The 21,447-nt window shown below is 43.5% G+C and overlaps 1 protein-coding gene and 1 long non-coding RNA gene across 3 annotated transcripts in view; both read right to left on the reverse strand.

Moving 5' to 3' along the window:
* The window catches only part of hm13 (histocompatibility (minor) 13), a 61,866-nt gene extending 41,258 nt beyond the window's left edge, over positions 1–20,608 (reverse strand). The window contains exon 1 of one of the 2 annotated variants that reach the window (XM_061299824.1): positions 20,167–20,608. In XM_061299824.1, the coding sequence (XP_061155808.1) occupies positions 20,167–20,391 (225 nt within the window). In that variant the 5' untranslated portion in view covers positions 20,392–20,608. The remainder of the gene's footprint in view (positions 1–20,166) is intronic. The other variant, XM_061299835.1, reaches the window with a different exon arrangement.
* LOC133168347 (uncharacterized) lies at positions 5,073–20,160 on the reverse strand. The gene is made up of 2 exons (XR_009718196.1): positions 13,067–20,160; positions 5,073–8,811 (listed from the first exon to the last, which is right to left on the reverse strand). It is a non-coding gene; the product is annotated as an uncharacterized LOC133168347 (long non-coding RNA).
* Positions 20,609–21,447: the final 839 nt, after the last annotated feature.

The following is a 21,447-nucleotide window of genomic DNA, read 5'->3' on the forward strand; positions in this document are numbered from 1 at the left end:
AGGACTGCTACCTCAGTAGAAACATTTAAGACACGTTTAAAGACACATTTCTATGACATAGTCTTTAACTAACCTGTAGTGGCCAATTCGGCTGTTGTTTGTTTTCTCTCCCTCTCCACCCCCTCCCTCCCCCTTCCCCGGCCGGGGAGGTGGTTAGGTGGCACCCATGCTGACAGCAGCTATCTGGATTCTTGTGGGCCAATTCAGGATGGGGGAACTGCAGCTCAACCTCATCGAAGACACTGCCAGGAAAATTGAGGGCTCCTTCGGCAGCCCTTCGCTCTGACATGGACATCCACTTTTTATTTCATTGATTTTCACATTGTATCATTTGTGCCCTCTCTGCATCCATTTCAACCTGGTGATCCTGAAAGGGGGATCCTTCCATCTGTGCTCCCTTCTCAAGGTTTCTCATTTTCCCCCGGTAGTTTTTTTTTTAGTTTTTCCTCGCCCTTTTGGGAGCTTAAAATCAGGGGATGCTTTGAGAATAATTGTCAATTTTTTGTCTATGTGAAGCCCTTTGAGACTGCTTGTGATTTAGGGCTATACAAATACCGTTTTTTTCCGTGTATAATGCGCCCCCATGTATAATACGCACCCTAAAAATGGCATGTTGATGCTGGAAAAAAGCCTGTACCCATGTATAATACGCACCCAATTTTTTTTAATTTTTTAAAAAAGATTTTTTTTTTAATTTTTTTAAGTCCCAATGATCGTCACACACGCAGGGAGGCAATGGGTCCCATTTTTATAGTCTTTTGTATGGTCTTAACTAGGCTGGATGTAATTTTTTTTGTTGGCGTTGATTTCTCCGACTGCCCGTAAAGGCACCACCGCGCTCAGTGCGCACATTTGAAAAAGGCGTGCGGACGTGAAAAAGGCGGCTCTGTATGGGAGAGACGTTGAAGAGGAATAAAAACACCCTTGGAAACAAAAACTTGCCCCTCGTTGTGACTCGGAGTCCAGCAGGCCAAAACAGCCCGATAGGACTCCTTCTTCAGCTTGACGGCATCCTTTACCGCCGGTGTCCACCAGCGGGTTCGGGGATTGCCGCCACGACAGGCACCAATGACCTTATGGCCACAGCTCCGGTCGGCCGCCTCAACAATGGAGGCGCGGAAAAAGGTCCACTCGGACTCAATGTCCCCCGCCCCCCCCGGGACGTGGGAAAAGCTCTGCCGGAGGTGGGAGGGGAAGCTCTTCCTGACAGGGGATTCCGCTAGACGTTCTCAGCAGACCCTCACAGAACGTTTGGGTCTGCCAGGTTGGACCGGCATCTTCCCCCACCATCGGAGCCAACCCACCACCAGGTGGTGATCAGTTGACAGCTCCGCCCCTCTCTTCGCCCGAGTGTCCAAAACATGCGGCCGCAAATCCGATGACACGACTACAAAGTCGATCATCGAACTGCAGCCTAGGGTGTCCTGGTGCCAAGTGCACACATGGACACCCTTATGTTTGAATATGGTGTTCATTATAGAAAATCCGTGTCGAGCACAGAAGTCTAATAATAGAACACCGCTCGGGTTCAGATCGGGGGAGGGCGTTCCTCCCAATCACGCCCTTCTAGGTCTCACTGTCATTGCCCACGTGAGCATTGAAGTCACCCAGTAGAACGATGGAGTCCCTAGAAGGAGAGCTCTCCACCACTTCCTCCAGGGACTCCAAGAAGGGTGGGTACTCTGAGCTGCCGTTTGGTGCATAGACACAAACAACAGTCAGGACCCGTCCCCCCACCCGAAGGCGGAGGGAGGCTACCCTCTCGTTCACCGGGGTGAACCCCAATGTGCAGGCGCCCAGCCGGGGGGCAATAAGTATACCCACACCTGCTCGACGCCTCTCACCGTGGGCAACTTCAGAGTGGAAGAGAGTCCAGCCCCTCTCGAGAGGGCTTGTACCAGAACCCAAACTGTGCGTGGAGGCAAGTCCGACTACCGTAATTTTTGGACTAAAAGTCGCACCGGAGTATAAGTCGCACCAGCCATTAAATGCCCAATAAAGCGAAAAAAAAAACATATATAAGTCGCTCCAGAGTATAAGTCGCATTTTTGGGGGCAATTTATTCGACAAAATCCAACACCAAGAACAGTCATGAACGAGCAACAATAAACGATAGGTATGCTAACGTGACATAAACACAAACTAGGAGCTGAGAACGGCCCTGACGTAAAATTCAGAGTTATTCAAAAAACTATTACATAAATAACGAAGTCGAGGGCCGGCGCTCGGCCGGGTAGCTGTCCGAGGACGGTGGATGGGGCTCGATCATGGCTTTTACGCACGCCCGGTCCTATTCTATGGAACTCTCTTTCACTTCCGCGGCTGGAAGTCCACGCCGCCACACGCCTGTAAGTTTGTTTTGTTAAATAAAGAGCCGTTTACCAAACCCACGTCTTTCCTTGAACTTTGTTAACGCTACAATATAGTTATATAGTAGATCTGTGGAATAACGACGAGGCTGACGTCAGGGCGCAAGCGCGGCGATGTTGACAAAGAACGAGGAATTTGATCGATGGATTTAATGATTTAGAGTGCACAGATGGTTTGATAACATTATTGCTTATATAATAGTTATTTGATATATAATTTATATATCGTTATATGGGCCTGTGGATTATTTTGAAGTGCAAGAGCCGTCAGCGGCGCGCACGCATTGTTGACAAAGGACGATTGATGGATTTAATGAATTGGAGTGACGCAGATGGTTTTATTAACGTGTTGTTTATGTAATAGTTTTTAGAATAACTCTGAATTTTACGTCAGGGCCGTTCTCAGCTCTTAGTTTGTGTTTATGTCACGTTAGCATACCTATCGTTTAGCCTGTTGTTGCTCACGTGTTGTTGCAAAACTACCCAAACTATGAAAAAAAACGCGAATTATAGTCCGAAAATTACGATACATCTAGTAGGAGCTTTTCTGCCTCGCACACCAGTTTGGGCTCCTTTCCAGCCAGAGAGGTGACATTCCATGTCCCAAGAGCCAGCTTCTGCAGCCGGGGATCAGACCGCCAATTTGGCCGCCGCCCAGCTTGCACTGCACCCGACCCCTTTGGCCCCTCCCGCAGGTGGTGAGCCCATGGGTAGGGGGGACCCACGTTTCCTTTTCGCGCTGAGCCCGGCCGGGCCCCATGGGCGAAGGCCCGGCCACCAGACGCTCGCCTTCAAGCCCCGCTTCCAGGGTGATGAACACGATGAAGCTCTTTTTTTTAACTTTTACTGGTATGTTTTTTCAACCAGCCCTGTTAATGCTGTGCTACCGTGTTGCTGCTGTGTTACCGCCACGTCCCAATGACTTTTACCCGTATGTTATTTTTAATCCAGCCCTATTAGTCCTCTGTTACTTCCGTGTTGCTGCGGTATTACTGCTGCGTCACAGGCAGTGTTTGGAAAGAAATGTTAAGGTATGTTATTAAAATTTTAAAAAGGCTTTGTGTACCGTCTTTCTTTGTAAATATCTCGCATGCACACTTCCGTGTTGCTTCGGTACTACTGCTGCGTCCCAGGAAGCAGTAGAAAGACTTTTTAAAGTATGTTATTAAAACTTTAAAAATACTTTCTGTGTACTGTCTTTCTTTGTAAAGTCCACTGTGCCTTATATGAGAAAAAAACTGAAATATCCCCGAATTTTAGCTGGTGAGGCTTATAGTCCAGTACGGTTTATAGTCCGAAAATTACGGTATGTCTGGCAAGAAAGGATTACCGTTTTTTTCTGTGTATAATGCGCCCCCATGTATAATACGCACCCTAAAAATGGCATGTTGATGCTGGAAAAAAGCCTGTACCCATGTATAATACGCACCCAATTTTAAAGAAAAAAAAAAAATTTATTTTATTTATTTATTTATTTATTTTAAGTCCCAATGATCGTCACACACGTAGGGAGGCAATGGGTCCCATTTTTATGGTCTTTGGTATGGTCTTAACTAGGCTGGATGTATTTTTTTTGTTGGCGTTGATTTCTCCGACTGCCGTAAAGGCACCAGTGCGCACATGTGAAAAAGGCATGCGGACGTGAAAAAGGCGGCTCTGTATGGGAGAGACGTTGAAGAGGAATAAAAACACCCTTGGAAACCAAAACTTGCCCCTCGTCGTGACTCGGAGCCGCAACAAATGTTTCGGATTTGTGTAGGGTACATTGTGACAGCAAACGAGCAGGTGATCGAGGAAGCGTCTGATACGAGAGCATTGCGGTCGTATGGAGCGTGTTTGAAGTGAACAGCAGAGACGAAAGGAACAAGGCAAAGTGTTGTGAAATAAAATATTACCTGTAATACGCATTTTGTTATTTGCTGATTGAAACTGCTAATTAAACTGTGAATTGAAACTAATAGGAAGAAAACAACTCTCGCTCTTCATAGAGCTGACGTGTCTTGCGCATCCGTTCTGCGCATCGGATCCATAGTGCGCATGCGCAGTCATACTGCCTCCGTATGACGTCCGGTCCGCGATGGAGATTAAAAAAACAAACAATATTTAACAATAACACACCATCAAGGTTTTCACCATCGCATCAAACGATGTGTCGTCAATTATGAATTTTACTGACTAAGTGTGTTGGGCAGGATGGCTGAATGCGATGCGCGATTGACAACAAACAAGAAGAAAGGTGATTTCAAGTTTTATTTCGAGGGAGATTTGTCATGTCTCGTCCCCAGTTTTGCTATGTGTCTAGGTTGCCATAGTTTCTGTTCGCGTTGCCCCTCTCTTCCTGTGTCACCTCAATCAATGTAACGTGTTTTGTATTTACACCGTGTTCCAAATTATTATGCAAATGATATTTATCTCAGATTTTCCTAAATAGTCGATGCAAATGAGTCAGCATAATTTTCAAGTCATCAACCATTAGTTTAATGAATTCGAATGTTATTGAACAAACCTCCCAATGATAACAGAATTTTTCAAAAATAAAAAACTTAAAATGCACTGTTCCAAATTATTACGCACAAAAGAGTTTTATAACATTTTATAGGTTGTTATGAACTGAGATGCTCATCTTTAGAATTTACAGCATTAGGAGGTCATATTTACTGAAATCAAAAGCTATTTCAATCAAAAACATCTTAACAGGTCAAGTTACATTTTAACATAGGACCCTTTATTTGATAGCAGCTTCACAATTCTTGCATCCATTGACCTTGTGAGTTTTTGGAGAGTTTCTGCTTGAATTTCTTTGCAGGATGTCAGAATAGCCTCCCAGAGCTGCTGTTTGGATGTGAACTGCCTCCCACCCTCAGATCTTTTGCTTGAGGATGCTCCAAAGGTTCTCAATAGGGTTGAGGTCAGGGGAGGATGGGGGCCACACCATGAGTTTCTCTCCTTTTATGCCCATAGCAGCCAATGATGCAGAGGTATTCCTTGCAGCATGAGATGGTGCATTGTCATGCATGAAGATGATTTTGCTACGGAAAGCACGGTTCTTCTTTTTGTACCATGGAAGAAAGTGGTCAGTCAGAAACTCCACATACTTTACAGATGTCATTTTCACACCTTCAGGGACCCTAAAGGGGCCAACCAGCTCTCTCCCCATGATTCCGGCCCAAAACATGACTCCGCCACCTCCTTGCTGACGTCGCAGCCTTGTTGGGACATGGTGGCCGTCCACCAACCATCCACGACTCCATCCATCTGGACCATCCAAGGTTGCACGGCACTCATCAGTGAACAAGACTGTTTGAAAATTAGTCTTCATGTATTCCTGGGCCCACTGCAGCCGTTTCTGCTTGTGAGCGTTGTTTAGGGGTGGCCGAATAGAGGGTTTACGCATAACTGCAAGACTCTGGAGGATCCTACACCTTGATGTCCGTGGGACTCCAGAGGCACCAGCAGCTTCAAATATCTGTTTGCTACTCTCTTAATCCGATGTTTTTGTCTGGCAGAAACCTTCCTCGTTGTGCCTTTATCTGCACGAACCCGTGTGTGCTCTGAATCAGCCACAAATCTCTTTACAGTACGATGATCACGCTTAAGTTTTCGTGAAATATCTAAGGTCTTCATACCTTGTCCAAGGCATTGAACTATTTCACGCTTTTCGACAGCAGAGAGATCCTTTTTCTTTCCCATGTTGCTTGGAAATGGTCATCTGCTTAATAATGTGGAACGCCATTCTTAAGTAGTTTTTCCTTAATTGGGCTCACCTGGCAGACTAATTATCACAGGTGTCTGAGATTGATTTCAGTGATCCAAAGAGCCCTGACACACAATACCGTCCATGAGTTTAATTGAAAAACAAAAAATGTAATCTTTATGACACTTAAATACAATTTGCATAATAATTTGGAACACGGTGTAAGTCCTGTCTGCCCCTCGCTCACCGTTGGATGATGTCATGATGTCTGTTTGGTTTCTGTTCCTGTCTTTGGTAATGTCACCCTGTCTTTTTGTTCCACGTCTTTGTCGGTCAGTCCTGTTGTTGGTTTTGTTGTACCATGACCATGACTTTCTTAAAAAAAAAAAAATTAAAAAAAAAAAAATTAAAAAAAAAAAAAAACATTTTTGTACCCATGTATAATGCGCACCCCAGATTTTAGGACAATAAATTAGTTACATTTTGCGCATTTTACAAGGAAAAAAACTGTACTTTTCTAAGATTATTTCAGAGAACACTGGAAACTCTAGAATATTATTCTCCACTATTGATCAACTACTCAACATTGCCCCCACACCCCCACAGTTCTCTGCATCAAAATGTGAAGAACTCGCATTATTCTTCACTCGTAAAATAACTTCAATCAGAGCCAGTATTGTTGCTGGTATAAACATAGATGATCTCAGTAAATCCTATAAAAATTGTGTAACAATGGGAAAATTCACCTGTATTACATTGAATGAGCTTTGCAAGACTGTCACTGAGTGTTACTACTCCACTTCATGTATTGACCTAGTACCAACAGCATTCTTTAAGCGGGTATTCAACAGTGTCTCAAGTAGGGATGCACCGAAAATTCGGCCACCGAAAATTTTCGGCCGAAAATGACCCAAAAGTGCATTTTCGGTTTTTGGCCGAAAGACCTAAATCACCGAAACAACACGGCCGAAACTTGTGATGACGTGAGCAAACAGCGCAGCCAGCACGCGGGAAAATGGGATAAGTCTGCGGTGTGGACTGATTTCACTATCTCAGAGAAAGACCCACGGATAGCGATTTGCAAAATATGCAATGCTGAAAGGGGTGCATCTGCAAAAAGTTTATCCATGTCGGGTTTAATTCATCACCTGAAATCCAAACATCCCGATCGCCATTCTGAATATGAGAAGAAGGCGACACAGAAAAGGAAACTGACACCGAGCACGCCCACTCCGTCTGTGGGGGACGTTTTTGAAAAGGCAAGAAAGTTCTCTGTGTTTTTATAAGAGAACATATTTAATTTTACAGTCAGTTATAAGCCTGTAAATTATTATTTAATGTACACATGAGTTGGGTCAAGTTAAACATTTTATTTTATTTTTGAATTTTCATTTATATTGTGCATTGTTGTCAGTGCTAAATAAATATTTTCATACTTTTGTAACTGGTTTATTGCAATGCCTTGATTTTAGTGAGGTTAGTACACATGTAGCCATAAATGCTGTGGTTCTAATAACTGACATTTCTTTCGGTGTTTCGGTTTTCGGTTTTCGGCCTTGGTTTCCTCATTTTTGGTTTTCGGTTTCGGCCAAGAATTTTTATTTCGGTGCATCCCTAGTCTCAAGTCATGTCCTGAACATTATAAACACATCTCTTCAAACAGGCATCTGTTAAACGAGGATAAAACTGAAATCTTGCTAATCGGCCCTAAAACAAAAAGAGAAATGCTGTTTAATAATTTGGGGAAATTAACTCCCTGGATTAAATCCGAGGTTACAAGTCTTGGTGTTATCTTAGATTCAGATCTAAGCTTCAGGTCCCACATTAACAAGATGAGAAAAACATAATTTTTCTACCTTAGAAATATAGCAAAAGTAAGAGCGTTCATAAATCAAAATGATGCTGAGAAACTGATTCATGCCTTTATTTCAAGCCGGCTTGACTACTGTAGTGCACTCTTTACTGGTCTCCTGAAAAAAAGACACTGATAGACTTCAGCTCATCCAAAATGCTGCAGGTCGCCTATTGTGAGTGATGTGAGTCACCCCGCTCACTCTTCAATCTTCTGCCCTCTGGGAAGAGGTACAGGAGCCTGCGCTCCCGCACCACCAGACTCACCAACAGCTTCCTACTCCAGGCTGTTAGGATCCTGAACTTGCACCCCCTTTCTGCGTAGCGTCCTGTACTTTGCGCTATGCTTACTGTCTGCTGTATGCACACTGGCTCAGTTTTGCTCCTCTTATTTATTGGGTTATTTGTTTATTATTTATTCATCACTCATATTTATTTATTATTTGTGCCTTCTTGTTTTTATTTTGTGTCGTCTACTTGTATGTCTATCGTGTACTATGTCTCGTCACCGTGGGATAGAGGAAACGGAGTTTCGGTTTCTTTGTGTGTCTTCACATATGAAGGGATTGACAATAAAGCTGACTTTGACTTTGATTAACCAGGACCAAGAAGAGAGCGCATTAGATCAGTTCTAGCTGCTCTGCACTAGCTTCCTGTAACATTTAGAATATATTTTAGAGTCTTCTCCTTATATACAAAGCCCTTAACGGGCAGGGACCAAGCGACATTGCTAACTCTCTTGTTAGCTACATACCTCCAAGAACCCTGCGATCATCTGCTGCTGGTTTATTGGAGGCTCCCGGCAACAGCAGAAAGAAGATCGGTGATGCAGCCTTTGTTAATTACGCCCCCAAACGATGGAACACACTGCCCATTGATATCAGGGAAGCCAGCTCGCTAGATATTTTCAAAACAAAACTTAAACCTCATTTCTTTACCCAAGCATTTAACTAATTACTAGGGGTGTAACGATACATCGATACACATCGATTAATCGATATAATGCGCTACGATTTATTGGCATCGATGCTAAACGTAAACATCGATTTATATCGCCGTGTGTAACCTCGGACATTAGACGCGACTTTATTTTGAAATCCAGTTCATTGTTGCTTGCTTCCTCTTTCCGGGAGCAGTGCGCCCGGCGTTGTTGTGTTGTGAGCAGAGCACGCACGTGAAAGGGGAGTCGACAACTAGTACGCAGCTCCTGGGCTGGTGCTATGGCTAGTGTCCAAAAAGACGAGGAAATTTTCTCCCCTTTAGGCTTCAAGTCATTCGTTTGGAAGCACTTTGGATTCCAAAGAAAAGATGGCTCAACCGACAAGACACGTGCAGTTTGTAAATCCTGCCATGCGGTGATCAAATATTCAGGGAGCACAAATCTCGCCGCACATTTAAAGAAAAAACACGACATTAAAGTTCAGTGTTAAAATAAGCACTTTGTATACTGCAATACTGTAATTTCCTAAATAAAGAGTTTGCAGTACCTTGTTGATTTCGCGTATGAATTGTTATAAATCAGGATATTGTTCTATTTTTTATTAAAAAAAAAAAAAAAAAAAAAAATCGATCGTAGAGCACTATATCGTGATATATCGTGAATGAATCGCAGCAGGCTTTAAGATATCGGCAAATATCGTATCGTAGTTCTTTGTATCGATATTATATCGTATCGTGACAAAACCCGCGATTTACACCCCTACTAATTACATTTTGTAAATTTCATTTTAAGTCTAATTTTATCTTTATTTTTTTCCTTTTCTTAAAGCTTTATTCTTTATTTTATTAAAGCTTGCCCCTATTTTAAGATCACTTTATTGTGTAGGCATACATTGTTTTGTTTTTCTTTCTGTGTTGTAAAGCGCTTTGAGCTGCATTTCTTGTATGAAATTTGGTTTGGTGCTATACAAATAAAGTTTATTATTATTATTATTATTATTATTATCGGCTTTGTTTGTAAGTGACACAGAGGACGAGGATTTTGAAGGATTTAATGACTTGGACACAGAAGGTTTGAAAAACTATTATGGCTTTTACACACGCCCGGTCCTACTCTACGGAGCTCTCTTTCACCTCCGTGGATGAAAGTCGGGGGCTGGCGCTCGGTCGGGTGGCTGTCCGGGGACGGTGGATGGGGCTCGGACATTGCTTTTACGCACGCCCGGTCCTACTCTACGGAGCTCTCTTTCACCTCCGTGGATGGAAGTCGGGAGCCGGTGCTCGGGCGGGTGGCTGTCCGGGGACGGTGGATGGGGCTCGGACATGGCTTTTACGCATGCCCAGTCCTACTCTACGGAGCTCTCTTTCACCTCCGTGGATGGAAGTCGGGGGCCGGTGCTCGGCCGGGTGGCTGTCCGGGGACGGTGGATGGGGCTCGGACATGGCTTTTACGCATGCCCAGTCCTATTCTATGGAGCTCTCTTCCACCTCCGTGGCTGGAAGTGCCACCTCCGGGGATGGAAGTCCGCGCCGGCACACGCCTGGAAGTCGACGTTGGTGCTTCAGGCCGTGTGGCGGTGAACTATTTATGTTATAGTTATTTGATATATATTATAGTTAGGTGCGGCTTATATAAGTTTTTTTTCGTGATATTTGTGATGACTTGATCACTTCAAGATTCAAGAGTTTTTTATTCGCCATGTTTGAGCGTGCCAAACAAGGAATTTGACTTTGGTAAAACATACCCTCTGTTCAATATTTAGGTGACTAACACTCAGGACATGTGAAAAATGGCAAAAAAAAAAAAAACTTTTCACTTTTATACACTGCGGTATCTTGAAGATAAAAACAACAACAAAAATACTATTTTGAAACACTACTATGGCTGCTGCTTATTCTGGCTGTGTTGCTTGTGACTATTATGAGCTTTAGTTGGAATGCACGCTAGGTGACCTGCGTCAAAGGGCTCTAAACTAGGGGTGTAACGATACATCGATACACATCGATTAATCGATATTATGCTCTACGATTTATTGGCATCGATACTAAAGGTAAACATCGATTTATATCGCCGTGTTTGACCTCGGACATTAGACGCGACTTTATTTTGAAATCCAGTTCATTGTTGCTTGCTTCCTCTTCCGGGAGCAGGGAGCAGTGCGCGGCGTTGTTGTGTTGTGAGCAGAGCAGGCACGTGAAAGGGGAGTCGACAACTAGTACGCGGCTCCTGGGCTGGTGCTATGGCTAGTGTCCAAAAAGACGAGGAAATTTGCTCCCCTTTAGGCTTCAAGTCATTCGTTTGGAAGCACTTTGGATTCCAAAGAAAAGATGGCTCAACGGACAAGACACGTGCAGTTTGTAAATCCTGCCATGCGGTGATCAAATATTCAGGGAGCACAAATCTCGCCGCACATTTAAAGAAAAAACACGACATCAAAGTTAAGTGTTAAAGTAAGCAATTTGTATACTACAATACTCTTGTAATTTCCTAAATAAAGAGTTTGCAGTACCTTGTGGATTTTGCGTATGAATTGTTATAAATCAGGATATTGTTCTATATTTTTTATTTAAAAAAAAAAAAATCGATCGTAGAGCACTATATCGCGATATATCGTGATTGAATCGCAGCAGGCTTTAAGATATCGGCAAATATCGTATCGAAGTTCTTTATATCGATATTATATCGTATCGTGACAAAACCCGCGATTTACACCCCTACTCTAAACCCTTTCTCTTACTCTGCCATGTGACTCAGAATTACACAAAGCAGTGGCGCTGTTTGGACCATCTGCATTGTATTAAAACCCAATCAATTAGCATTTAAATTCTATTCTTCTGACATTTTGCTCACCTAAAACAAGTTGTAATGAACGTGAACTTTTAATGCATTTTAGTCAGGTTACTTTGAACCCCGAGGCTTAAATGGCGGCGCCGCGTATTTATGGATTTTTACGGCCTCCAGGGGGCGCTCTAGCAGGAAGCAAGAGCGAGACAGACGAAGAAGAGATAATGCGCCCAAGAAGACGTGCTAGTTTGTCAAGACGGTTGCGTCACCCTTTTCTTTATTTCGTGGTCCCGTCTACTCTGGAGCTTCGTGGATGAATAAAATTAGCATGAACAGACCCTCATCACACTTGAAGAAATGCATAAAAGCGACGACGAAAGAGAGACTGAGAAAGTGTGAGGCGAAAGATACCTAACGCTATTCCAATCGGATGCTGAGGAGGAAGACTTCGATGGTTTCAGTGCACAGGAGGAAGATGAAGACAATGAAGCTCTTTTTCTACTTTTACTGGTATGTTTTTTAACGAGCCCTGTTGGTGCTATACTACCGTGTTGCTCCTGTGTTACCGCCGCGTCTCAGTGACTTTTACCGGGTATGTTTTTTTTTTAATCCAGCCCTATTAGTCTTGTGTTACTTCCGTGTTGCTGCGGTATTACTGCCGCATTACTGCCGCGTCACAGGCAGTGTTTGGAAAGAAATGTTAAGGTACGTAATTAAAACTTTAAAAAGCTTTCTGTGTCCAGTCTTTGTTAATAACTCGGGTGCACACTTCCGTGTTGCTGCGGTACTACTGCTGCGTCACAGGCAATGTTTAGAAAGACATGTTAAATTATGTTATTAAAACTTTAAAAAGGCTTTCCGTGAACAGTCTTTCTTTGTAAAAAACGCGTGTGCATGTGCGGTTTATAGTCCGGTGCGGCTTATAAGAAAAAATTTAAAATAATCCCAATTTTAGCTGGTGCGGTTTATAGTCCGGTGCGGTTCATAGTCCGGAATTTACGGTAGATCTGTGGAATAACGACGAGACTGACGTCAGGGTGCACGCGCGGCGTTGTTGATAAAGGACGAGGAATTTGATCGATGGATTTAATGATCTGAAGTGACACAGATGGTTTGATAATATTATTGCTTATATAATATTTATTTGATATATAATTTTTATATCGTTATATGGGCCTGTGGAATATTTTGAAGTGCAAGCGCCGTCAGTGGCGTGCACCGATTGTTGACATAAAGCAGTGGTCCCCAACCTTTTTTGCGCCACGGACCGGTTACATGTCAGAAATATTTTCGCGGACCGGCATTTATATAAATAACACATTTATATAAATTATTAAACAATACATTTATGATAAATATATAAATACGATGAAATAAAATGATACGACTGACATAAAAACAAGTACAAATGACAAAAATAAAACTCACCGTTACGTTGAATTAGTGGGAGCACTGAGTTTGTTTCTCAGAAACGAGCCGGTCCCATCTAGACGTAATCGGAGACAATGACACCCGAAGTTATTAAGGTTTGTCTTTTATTGCAGGATGCTTGGTCTCCATGTGTTGAAGCAGTTTTGAATGCTTCATTGCCTGGTTAGTTACCCTGTCGCCACATATTAGCTTTGCGGGCTTGACTGGGGAAACATGTCACGTGACCGGGACGAGTGTCTTGACCTGAATTAATTGATCGTTGATTTAAAAAAAAAATTCTGTGCGGCTTGGCGGCCCGGTACCAAGTGACCCACGGACCGGTACCGGTCCGCGGCCCGGTGGTAGGGGACCATTGACATAAAGGACGATCGATGGATTTAATGAATTGGAGTGACACAGATGGTTTTTTAAACATGTTATTTAGGTAATACTTTTTTGAATAACTCTGAATGTTACGTCAGGCCCGTTCTCAGCTCTTCGTTTCTGTTCATGTCACGTTAGCATACCTATCGTTTAGCCTGTTGTTGCTTCTTTGTGTTGGATTTTGTCGAATAAATTTCCCCCAAAATGCGACTTATACTCCGGAGCGACTTTTAGTCCGAAAAATACGGTATTAATTATTACATTAATGAATTAAAAAAATGATAGGCTAAATGCAATTAAATGCATTTTAATTAAGACCAACGATTTTTTTGAGTGTACGAATGTATTCTTTTTCATAACGTTTTTATATTGAAGCCTAGAAAGAAAAAAAAGCTCACCATTAATGAGACTTCCGGGGCTGCATCGCTTTGCTGATGGGTTTGTAGTCCGGTTGATATGCGGTGAGGTTGAGCTTCGTGCAGGCATTGAGGCTCTCTTCAGTCATAATGGCCCGATCGTGAACGGTTCTTGCTGACAGAGGCATGTATTTTATCCGTTTGAGTATCTTTTCTTTATCCGTCAAGTCGTCAAAAGGTTCATTAGCCACATCAAGCATAAATGTTTTGAAATACTCGCCATCCGTGAATGGCTTTCCGTTCCTCACAATTGGTAATGTGCCAGCAAAACTAGCTGAATTAAAGTCACCTTGTCTGGGTTCATACACGGACTAGCTTGGACCTTCCTCTGGAGCTCTTCACACGCTTTCTTTCTGCTGTCCCCAGCTGGGTATTTGGTTGGAAATGTAGCATGTTGTGTCTCAAAGTGGCACTTGATATTGGAGCGTTTCATTGGTGCAATTTTGTCATTGCATATGAGGCACGTAGCAGAGCCTCCTCTCTCCACAAATGCGAATTCTTCGGTCCACTCACTCTGAAATGTTCGGTAATTGTCATCTTTTTTTTTTCTTCGCCATCTTTCTTGCTTTCCTGGCACACACCAGCTAGCTAGCTGAAATTTTAAATAAAGCTGATGGAATTTTACCTCTCACGACCCCGTAGGCACCGTATTGTCGAATAAAAATTACGCTTTTTTTTTGTCCGACCTGGCGTCACCGACACCTGCCCTACACCGAAGGGCAGCTGGGATTGGCTGATACGACAACCGTGGATTTCAGCGGTAGAAAACAGATGGGATGGATTGCAAACGTGATCATATTTTATATTTTGAAAGCTAATTTAACATTTTGATCTCAGTAGTTTTATTTTTTACTTTGATAACATAACAAAATTATTTATGACTTCAATTGTGTAAACAAATGTCAGATTTGTCCGCGAGCTATAGGTTCCCGACCCCTGCTCTATGCAAATAAAAATACCCGGCTTCATTACATTGTGCTATTAAAGAGTATGAATAAGAAGGCCATAGATTACCGTAATTTCCAGACTATAAACCGAGTTTCGAACCCTGCGGCTTATCATCCGGTGCGGCGTATCTATGGATTTTTCATGATTTTTGTGATGACTTGATCACTTAGTATACACTTGTAAAAAGGCTGTGGACCGCTGTTGTGCGGCGCCGCTTGGCTGGGCGGAGGTATATGTGACACGGTCACTGGGGAGAAGAGTGGTGTGTTGATCGCATGTCCATCCGCCAGGCAAATAGTGCCGTATGATTGACACAAAGCAGAGACAGAACGAGATCAAGATGGACATTACTGAACGAAGCAAGCTTTTATACACAAACCCTCATTAAGGGGGGCAAAAGAAATGCATATGATGCCGCTTTTAAGTTAAAGGCAATTGATTTGGCTCTTAATGCAGGAACTACAGCTGCTCATGCATGCACTTTAGAGGTTTCTTCCGGTCACTAGGGGGCACTGGGCTATTGTTGATGACATTTTGTTGTGTCACTCTTTTCTTTCATTATTTTATTTCTTTATCTATAAATGAAAAGTTTTTTAACAAAAGTAGTTTTTAACATATGGCTCCAAAATACTTTTACATTGATCCATGTTCATAGAGATAGGTGAAACTTACAAAGGTCATTTTTTTGGTAATTTTTGTAGAGGATGCCACTGAGCTATTTTTTTTTTAATTGCACAATAAACCTGATGTGTATGCAAACTTTTATGAGTTGTCGGCCATACTGAAACTTTCAAACTTAAGTTGTCTTCTTGGGGAACTCAGCATTTCCATGGAAACAATATTTAAAGAAAACTCACAAATGTTGTGTTTTCGCATTATGATGGCCAAATCACTCTTTTGAGCAAATATGAAGCAGAAAACCTACCTACCTACCTATCGTAGCCAGTATATATTCAACTCTACAGCCACGGGGGATATGTTTCCGAGCAGTTTTCAGCACCAGGTTAGCAAAATGGTCATAGTTTGTGCTAACTGGTATTATATTCTTGATCTTCTCTTCCAGCTCGTTGGTGAATACTTCCCAGTCTGCTTTCTTGTAGTTGAAGCGCCTTTTGAAGGGAACGATGGTTGGGACTACAGCCGCGTTGATTTGGATCCCGATGGGACGTGTTGGCTTGATGGAATAGGGTCCAGCACAGTCTTTTTACACAGTCCAGCGATGTTATTTGTGACCATGGTGAGATCTGGATTATAGCCCCATTTCCAGCGAGCACTAAGAAACGAGTGTGGTAGCTTGGGGTCATGGATAAGACTTAGTTGGTTGGCCTCTATCCATTCCTCAACTGCTTCTCCATCCTTGTTCATTTCAGGGTAGCCCCACTGGATACTGTGGCTGTTGAAGTCACCAATAATGATCTGTGGTTTGTTGTGTACTTTGGGGATTGGCTGGGGGAATATGAAGTCTACAGGTGGTGGTTTATAGACAGATGTTACTACAGCACTGCTTAACTCGACAGATAGGACTTCGATATCATGGTCATCTGACATGTGTCTTCTATAGCTAAACCTGTTTTTACAAATATGGCACTGCCGTACTGCCTGTGAGGTCGTTCAATGGCCAGGACCATTCCTGGTATGGTGGGGCGATTATTTTCACTCTCTCTGTGCGTCTCTTGCAAGCAGAGCACGTCACAGTGTTGTCTGCTGCATAGATCGGCTAAGATTGTTCGTTTTGCAGAGGAGAACCCTTCGATGTTAACAGATAGGACCGTCAATGCTGGTCGTGAGGAGGTTCCTCGTTTCCAAGATCGACCTTTGTGTCTATCTCCAGGCATGATGTTGTTTTCTGTTCTGTAGCTTTGTGGCTTGTAGCTTGTATTTTTTGTATTATATTGTATACAGCTCTACAATGAGTGCCTGACAACACACAAGCTCCCCAACATCTGGAAGAAGGCCCACATTATAGCACTGCTGAAACCTGGGAAAGACCCAAGAACTTTAGACCAATCTCACTTCTGAGTCACACCTACAAGCTCTTCGAACGTCTAATCCTCTACAGAATCGGCTCCTTTGTTGACGAACACCTCATCCCGAACAAGCAGGTTTCCGCCCTGGCAAGTCAACAACTAGCCAAGTACTCAACCTCACCCAGTACATCGAAGATGGTTATGAGGAAGGGATGGTAACTGGTGTGGTGTTTGTCGACCTCTCAGCTGCCTATGATACAGTCAACCACAGACGTCTCCTCAGCAAGATTCTGGAGACCACAAGAGACATCCGTCTGACAGAGCTGATTGAAAGCATGCTTGAAAACAGCCGCTTTTTTGTTGAACTTGGAGGAAAGAAAAGCAGGTGGCGAAGACTCAAGAATGGCCTCCCACAGGGAAGTGTGCTTGCACCACTTCTCTTCAACATCTACACCAACGACCAACCAAAAAGTGCAGACACACGTCGCTTCATCTATGCAGACGATCTTGGGATAGGTGCACAAGCCACTGATTTCAAAATCGTGGAAGACAGACTCTCCAATGCTCTGACAGAGCTAACACCCTACTATGAAGAAAACCACCTACGTGCAAACCCATCTAAGACAGAGGTGTGTGCCTTCCATCTGCGAAATCGTGAAGCTAAGCGCCAACTGAAGGTCAGCTGGTCAGGAACCCCCGTTGATCACTGTGAGCACCCAGTCTACCTTGGGGTAATCCTGGATAGATGCCTCTTCTTTAAGACCCACATTGAGAAGACTAAGTGCAAAGTAGCTGTGAGGAACAACATTGTCCGCAAGCTCACTGGCACAACATGGGGTGCTAATCCACAGACTCTCAAGACAACTGCACTTGCTCTCTGCTACTCAGCTGCGGAGTATGCTTGCCTGGTATGGGAGCGAGCTGCCCATGTCAAGAAGCTGGACCCCGCCCTAAATGCTACCTGCCGTCTTATCACTGGCTGTCTAAAACCAACGACTACAGAGCGCCTGTACATCCTGGCAGGAATAGCCCCACCAGAGATACGTAGACAAGCAGCAAGCAAGGAAGAGCAGCAACAGTCCACTGACCAAAGACATCCTCTCTTCGGCCATGTACCAGCCAAAAGCCGCCTTAAGTCCAGGAAAAGTTTTCTGAAAAGTGTCCCACCCCTCGGAACACCGAGCATAGGCAGTGAAAGCGTCACTCTGTGGGAAGAAAGACTAGACAATCTTCCACCAGAAACTACAATGGAGCTTAAGGCAAGTGAGGCACTGCCCCCAGGAGCAGACACAAACTATGCAACGTGGAAATGCCTAAATAGACTAAGATCTGGTGTTGGACGTGCAAAAGTCACTCTCGCCAAATGGGGACATCTGGATGATCGAAACGCTGAGTGAGACTGTGGCACTGAACCACAGACCATGCAACACCTCCTCATATGCCCCCTGCTGGAACATCCCTGCACAGCACCGGACTTAGCAGAGTTTAATGAGAAGGGACAGAAATGTGTTCAGGTGTGGCTGAACCACATCTAGCCAAGCCTGTAACTAACTGCCTTGTAGCCACGATAAGAAGAAGCCAGTCGGTGGTGCTACCACTACGATGTAAAATACGTTTGTAGCTGTCTTCAGGAGTGGACTATGATGAAATGTGCAAATTTGAGAAAATATAGGATCACCTGGGTCAAATTACAGCAGATTTTATTGTCACGGCGTGTCATTAGACTTTAATAGACACGCCTTTTGCCAAAAACTCACAAAATTTGACGTAGAGCAGGGGTGTCCAAACTTTTTGCAGAGAGGGCCAGATTTGATCAAGTGAAGGGGCCCGGGGGCCAATAGTCTTTTCGGACATTTTTTAACTATAAAAAAATCCAGGCAAATACACACTGTTATAAAAGGCAGATGTGAACTCTAAAAACACAAATTCTGCCTTTCATTCATATCTGAAGAGTCAGATAACATTGAACAAACTGGACGAAATACCTTAAATTTACATGACTTTAAAATTATCTTTGCCTCATGAACATTTTAAACAGGAGTTATAAGTAATGCAAAGTTGTCTGTTATTAAAAATTGAAACAAGTGAATTTTGTAATATCTTTCAGAAAGTGATTGTTTGTGTCACATCTGCAGGTTCATAACATCAACAGTCTTAACATGGCCACTTCGTAGCTTGCTTTAGTGATATTTACTTTGACTCAGCCCCGCGTGAAAAATCGCTGTTGTGATGCCAGTTCAGCTTGGAGCTGCTTCACTTTATCAGCGCGGTCACTCCATGTTAGCTTGTCGTATATGTTAGCATGTTTAGTCTGGTAGTGTCTCTTTCGGTTGAAACCTTAAACAAGGCAACCGTCTCTCTTTACAAATTAGATAAACCCAATTGCCTTGATTTTCAGTGAAGAAGTTTTGTAATTCCCATCTCTCTTGAAAGCGACGGCCCTCAATGTCAACTTTCCTCGTTTTCTTCGCAGGCGGCATGGCAGAAATGAGCATCGAGGGGTGCGCGGCACGGATGTAGACTGGCTACAAAACAAACTGATGAATAACTAGTTTTGAAATCAGAGAGTAGTAAAAATGTTTTTTTAAAAACAAATGGTAACAAAAATAGCAAGTAATATCTATTTTCTTGTTTAAAAGTGACGACAATTTGTAATTTTAGTAATGATACAAAGTCGATGCAAAATTTGTCTCACCAGCCACAAAAAATGATGTGGCGGGCCGTATCGGGCCCCCAGGCCTTGAGTTTGAGACATATGCTCTAAGACAAGGTTGCAAAATTATGATCTTTGTAAATGTGCAAAGATGGGCCAAAATTCGATATTCAAAAAATTTCAGCTCACTTCCTGTACATTTTAGACTACCGGTGCAATTGATCTTTTGCACATCTCAGGGTGCTACACGTGGCTACCAACTTTCGTAAATCCAGGCCAAACGGCCAGGGAATGTTTTTAATTTTTCCATTCTAGGTGGCTCTACAAGGCCATTTTAATTTCATTTCTTATCATAACATATATACTTTTCCCCCAGGGTCGATGAATGCGCTAAATTTGGCGAGTTTCCGTGGACGTGTCGGGTGTCAGATATGGGATTCTTGACGGCACAAAACTGCAGAATTTCTACAAAACCACCGGGACGTCCCAGCGGCCGCTAATAATTACAACAATGCACATGATGACATATGTGCGATGGCAAATGTCCACTTCATGATAGCCGTTGATAAGCAACGCGATGATGTCAACACGCGTACAAGGAACAACAGAATCTCGAAACAACAGCGATGGTTAACATATTAACCAGCACATATGTTGTATCAGGAATCACATTCTGTGACGTAAGAAAGCTTCGCAAGTCAGCAGCTCGATCAATTGTGCGCGCGGCTAGCCAGCTAACGGCAATCTCACCTTGGACTTGGAGCAGGCCACGGAGCGCAGAGCTCCGAAGAAGATGGGCACCAGAGCCATGAGCACCAGGCTGCCGTAAGCCAGTGCCGTGCCCTCCGGCGTGGCCACGAATTTGGCGGTCGCGTTGAGCGCCTCATTCCCGTTCGAGTCGGTGGTGTTTAGGACGTCCAGGAGAGCGGTGACGGTCTCCGGAGCCGAGTTGCTGGCTTTCTCCACCTCAGACATATCTCGCCGTGGGTCGCGGCTGGTAAGGCAGAGACGGCGGGTAGCGCGAGAAATGTGCGGAAAAAACAAGGTTCTGTAATCAGACCCCACTCGAAAAAAGGCCCAACAGATGGAGGACAAAGCCGGAATTGTATGCGTGTCATTCGTAGATCACACGCGAGCCAGCCGGTAACCCTCTAAGGCCACGTTTCTTTTAGCAAAGATGCACCAAGCGGCGGGACCTCTCACTTTGATGCTGTTCGAGAGCAGGACTACATTATGCTAAACAGCTGTCCGGTGGACCCCGCATACTCACGGTTCCGCACAAACGACTTCACATTTCCTAGTTTATCCTCCATCCTCCAACATAGCAGATAAACACTGATCACATAATGTGAAACTACCTATAGTGTCCTGGTTTTGTATTCTTAGAATAACAGTGCAATGTAGCACAGTATGTTTGTTTTGTTACATCAGGCATTACCAACCTTTCTGAAAGACGGAGCTACTTCTGGGGTACTGATTAATGCTGTACCAGTTTGAAACAGACGTATGAAATGACAAAATTGTCCACGATACCTTTTAATATTATTAAATGTTACTACATTGAAACCCCTTGTTAGAAATGCCTATACTTATGAACTTTTCAAGATGTGAACCGGAGCCTCAAGATTGTTTTGCCTCCCTTTACAAACAAAATTTGACATCCAAGCAACTACTGACTCTATCAGATCGTCTCCGATGACGTTGTGATGTGTGTACGTGTCTCTACCCTTCGCTCGGCCACTTCTTGAAGAAGAGGTTGTAGCGAATGTAGAAATTAAGCACGGTACATGATATTCCCACTTCCCCCTCCCACCCCGTCTCTCAAGTGCCTAATCCAATAGCAAGTCGTCATGTGTTTCAAGGTAAAAACGTTCATTTTGCATTCATTCTTATGGGGAAATTTTGATCTATTTACAAACTTTTCTACCCATAAACGCAATCACAAAATGAATTAGTTTCATAAGGAGAGGTTTCACTGTATTGATGTTGGTGGCATGGTGAAACACTGCTTAGCACGTCTGCCTCACAGTG

This window comes from Syngnathus typhle, linkage group LG2, assembly GCF_033458585.1.
Source record: "Syngnathus typhle isolate RoL2023-S1 ecotype Sweden linkage group LG2, RoL_Styp_1.0, whole genome shotgun sequence".
Classification (NCBI taxonomy): Eukaryota; Metazoa; Chordata; class Actinopteri; order Syngnathiformes; family Syngnathidae; genus Syngnathus; species Syngnathus typhle.